Raw genomic sequence first — 5,064 nt, 5'->3', positions numbered from 1 at the left:
TTCTCCATTATTCCAGAAAATATGAAGCAGTCAGAGTTTTTATGATTCTGTATTTTCCACAGACAATTGTCCCAATAATGTTATTTCCGTAAATGTAGATTATAAGTATTATGAATTTCTTTATTAGGTCCAAGAAGATTTATATGATAACCGTTATGATCTTCTTTGATTTAGTTCATTGCATATTAGCATCACAATTATTGTAAACATAACTTTAACCCTGTGCCAGTGCCTTATATTGAATAGTAACTTGTTACTCGTCAGTAACTCTGAATTGAAATAATATAAATTAATATTACGTTATTATGTGTGAATTCATTTAGACCTATTTCAAGAAGAGTTCAATATGCAGATAGTTTGTATTTAAAAGTCGACGTATTGTCCTGAACATATTGAATCCTATTATTTCCCTTTGTTTGCAGTCATTAAATGTGCAATATTGATGTTTGATCACCGTGGTAATTCCACACTTGTTTTAATAAAAATATTAATATAGTATTAATAATTGGGTTAATATGGGTCTATATATATGAGTGGCAAACCGACAGATGGGTTGGAGAGAGACCGTTCGAGTAGGATATATGATGTTAAAATAATTGAAGTGTCTTTTTAATATATTGATGTGTTGTATTTTAATAATGGTAAATTGAAATGGAAAGGAACATTGAGGTCATTATAGTGGTTTTTCATGTATAACAAGAAATGCCGGTCGAAACTTCTTCATAGAAAATTTGGACGCAATAGATACGATAGTTTTGATCAGATTCTGTTACAAACAATCCTGCGATCAGTAAGAAAAAGGTTTCGAATCTTTATGGTCTTATCTACCGAACGATCTAATGTTTAAAATCATTGCGGTCATTTTCAATGTGACATAGCTGACAAACGGCCTTCCGTGAAATGTCTGCTATCGCTCAGCAACATATTCAGTTACGAAAACTGCCGAGAATTGCCGAATGTATAATTGCGACGTGACAGCGTTTTTTAAAAATGTTTTTGAATAGATAATAACGTATAACATGGCCTAAGATAATACGTACAATTGAGAGATGAACTATATCAAAGATAACTTAATTGAAGCTTTTTAGTTCATTAATGATCATGCGGTAAATGAAGGGAAATGGTTTCCTTACAGGATTTCCTGTGGTAGATATCAGTCAACGATAGTGAATAATAGTTAGTTACAAGTCTATTAATTGTGATATTTTACACGTAATATTATGAATGACCGATTTGGCTGTCCAGTCATTCACGACCACAAATGTTTGTAATGGAGTGTTACACCCACACCTTATATTTAAATGGGCATTCAGACAGAACCAGGTGGCAATGAGGACATGTATGCCAGGATAAAATAATCTTACTTTGCGTTACTGTAGCGTCTATTCGTTCGAAAGGGAAAATACACCGAGGCCCCCATTTGTGCTACATGCTGTCCTTGCAAGTTAAAGATCCCTCGACAGTTGAATCATAAATCCTAGTCAAATTAGTCAATCCTTACAAATGGGCCCAGAGAAAGGGTTCAATTTAAGCGGTATCGCATCGCAGTTTGCGAGTCAAAATTACCCTTTTCGCGTCCCAATATTCCGATCAAATTTATCATGACGATCAAAATGTGTATTTTTACTCAGATTTCTTTGCCAAATCTAGAAATATACTGCAACCTTTGGCGGTCTCTATAATCTGGAGAAACTAACGCCATGGGTAAGATCGATCAAAGTCTACAACTGGAACATTTTGATTTGCGACCGAATTTTTATGAAATGCGAAAAAAATTAACTTGATGAGCCAAAACTGATATTTGGTGTGATAAACTGTAAATCAAATTTTCAATCTAATCTGAAACCTGGTCAAGGTATTAAGAAAGCCAGAATAAGTTTCCTATACCACCATAGAATATTTAAGAAATATGACCAAAAAGCGTTATCTCTTCGTACGCTTAGGTAATAGACCTATAACGTTTTTTAATTGTTCTCACCAAATATAGCTACCGTTGGCAATTAATTTCACCTGTTCTATTTAAAAATGCAGAAATTCCACAAACACATAGTGATTTTACTATGCCCTGAGCAAGAAAAATTAAGAATCTCTCTTAAGGCGAAAAAACAAATCATACATTTCTAGCTATTTTCAACAAGAAAAAATTGTTCTCTGATATTTTCATTGATGTTTCAGACTGCTTTCTCAAAAACAAAACAACAAACAAGTCATTTAATTTTTTGTTTTCTTTTTGCATATTGAAATTTCTGGACGGGATGATTGTCAGTGAAGGACTGTTTTATGTTACCACAGTGCAAATGAATAAAGTTAATGATATCATATCTATGGAGGTGACGATGACGGAACTCAACTCTTTAAAAAGATAATGATAAAAATAGCTATTTCATCGAATACTTATAATTTATGGTAACGAGATATCCAAGATGATAGAGTGATAAAGCTTATCCGGTTCTTTTCTTATAAAACCCATGGCTATTTGTATTAGTACTAAGACCACTGAGAAGAGAAGATTGTACCAGCATCTCTCATTGCAAGGTTAGTTTTAAAAATTTTAAAAATCTGTACAGTCTGTTCCAGTGGCGGATCCAGGTTTTTTCTTACAGAAATGGATCCATTACTCGGAGAGATTGATCTAACAGAGGGGTTTTTCAAACTGGGGGTAATTAGCCTTATAGGGGTATTCCATCAAATTTTTTGAGGATAATGACGTGCTGTAGTCTAGCAAAAAAGGATTGGTCAATTATAATTTAAGTTGTTCTATTCAGTAAGGTTTTATTCACCGACATGAAAAAGATGGCAAGGAACACATCTGAGAAATTACGAAATAAGATTTATCCACAAGGGGTAGAGGGGTAATGCATTCAAGTATTCTGATATAGCTAAAAGAAAGAAAAAGGTTGAAAACCCCTTGTTCAATATTACTGACGCCTGCTGATCTCTCAAATCGACAACTGAATTAATCAAAGAATCAATCATCTATATTTTCACGTGTGAAGTCATATATCTGAATCTAAGGAATATTTCCCAGGTTCATGAAAATCATATGGTGTCAGCCAAATGATTGCATTTGTCCCACCTTTCCCGTGATAAATATTTAAAGATACGTGAACACAGGATGATGCATTTGTATAGGGGAAGTTTTTATTTGATTATAATTATTTTGTTATTTTCAACAAAAAAAAAAGAAAATTCAAATTGTCTTATCTTTGTACATGTATTGTCAAATTTCAGAATTAAAAGAATCAACATGTTTAAATTGGCTTGTGCTGTATTGGTTTCCCTGTGTATAATAGATGTTGTAACAGGACATGCTCGATTTATTGAGCCACCATCTAGAGCGTCCATGTGGAGATATGGTTTTAATACACCACCTGATTATAATGATAATGAAGGTTTCTGTGGGGGTAGAGAGGTAATATTTGATAACACTATACAGTTTGATATCCTCTGTGTCTCAGAATCCGATCTTTTTAGATGTTAGTATTGAGCTTGTCCAGGTGAAATTTAAATCCAAGTTTGTGCTGATGCATACCACATTTCATGTCGGCATTTTTAAGGTATATTGATATTTACCCTGTGCCAGATATATGATATGATATATGATATGATAATTATGATATGATATGGTTTGCTAATATCATGCTCAAATTAACTGAAGTTGACTGATTCTTATAAATCTACGTCGTTCTAAATCTAGCCATTGAGATATAACTGGGAACCTTTGGTAATTTATCATAACTGGTTGAAAATATATCATTTTGTTATCTTATTTCCAGCGTCTGATAAGAAATGGAGGAAGATGTGGAATTTGTGGTGACCCCTATGATGCCAATGTTAAGCCTCATGAAGTGGGTGGAAAATATGCTACAGGACAAATCGTCAAGAATTACCGAGCTGGACAGACTTTTACTGCTAAAATTGAGGTCACGGCCAATCATAAGGGTTATTTTGAATTTAGACTTTGTGCTAACAATGACGTAACCAGGGAAGTTACTCAAGAGTGTTTAAACAGAAATATTTTAACCTTGGCTAATGGTTCCGGAACTAAGTATTTTGTTGATTCTTCAAATGGAATTAAACAAGTCCAATTATTTTTACCTGCGACCATAGTGTGCTCACACTGTGTTTTACAATGGAGGTACCGCAGTGGTAAGTTTACGCATTACATCATTTTGTTGATTATTATGAGTTTTATACATGCATGAAATGACTATTATCTATACTGTATATTTTTGACAGTTGATTTAGTTACTCCAAGTAACTTTTTAAAATGTAAATTCGACGTCTGGTTGATCTGTAATTGAATAAATGCTAAACATTGAAATGACGAGAGTATCAAATGAATTAACTTTTCTGCCACTTTCTGATATATAGTAACATTATTCCATAATACATCGGATGTTGTAAAGCTCGGATCGGATGTTTGTGAAGAGCAAAACGTATATCAGCAACGGTTCCAGCAAGTAATAGCAAAAATCTGATTATTGTATTTGATTTCTGTTACAGGAAACAGCTGGGGAACAGATCCTGACGGCACATCATGTATTGGGTGTGGACCTCAAGAGGAATATTATGCTTGCTCTGATATATCCATTGATGGAACGAACCGACCACTCGCACCAACACTACCCATCAAAACAACACAGATAAGGCTTAGACCAACAAATCCACCACAGAGACCCACAAAACCAATCAATAGACCTGCAGGAAAACATGGCAAGTGTTATGCTATTGGAAAATCAGATGAATCCTTCAATACTTGGTGTTCAGATAACTGTGCTCGTGGTAATTGTCCAGATACTCTTTGTAAATGTGAATCATCAGGACCATTACCAGTTCCCAATACGAAGTATTGTTTGTCATATGGAACATTTAAAAGTGGTGCGAATGATGTTTGGTGTAAAACTAATTGTCAACTTGGTCATTGTCCCTCGACTCATTGCAAATGTTAAGAATGAATTATTTTGTTGTTTATTATTTTAAAATAAAATTATTTCCTACAAACCACAAATATTTTGACTTGGCTTATAAGATGATCATTGTTTGATGTAATAATTGTGACTG

General features: G+C 33.8%; 1 protein-coding gene across 1 annotated transcript; it reads left to right on the top strand.

Annotated features, from left to right (window-relative positions):
• Nucleotides 1-2,504: 2,504 nt before the first annotated feature.
• On the top strand, nucleotides 2,505-4,738 carry LOTGIDRAFT_195131 (hypothetical protein; the record flags this gene model as incomplete). The annotated part of the gene is made up of 4 exons (XM_009064682.1): nucleotides 2,505-2,535; nucleotides 3,232-3,412; nucleotides 3,777-4,149; nucleotides 4,507-4,738. Coding segments are annotated over exons 2-4 (768 nt in total), but the record flags the coding sequence as incomplete, so codon positions are not given.
• Nucleotides 4,739-5,064: the final 326 nt, after the last annotated feature.

Source organism: Lottia gigantea, assembly GCF_000327385.1.
Source record: "Lottia gigantea unplaced genomic scaffold LOTGIsca_64, whole genome shotgun sequence".
Classification (NCBI taxonomy): domain Eukaryota; kingdom Metazoa; phylum Mollusca; class Gastropoda; family Lottiidae; genus Lottia; species Lottia gigantea.
The sequence above is the reverse complement of the archived record's forward strand: the minus strand, read 5'-3'. Positions and strand labels throughout refer to the sequence as shown.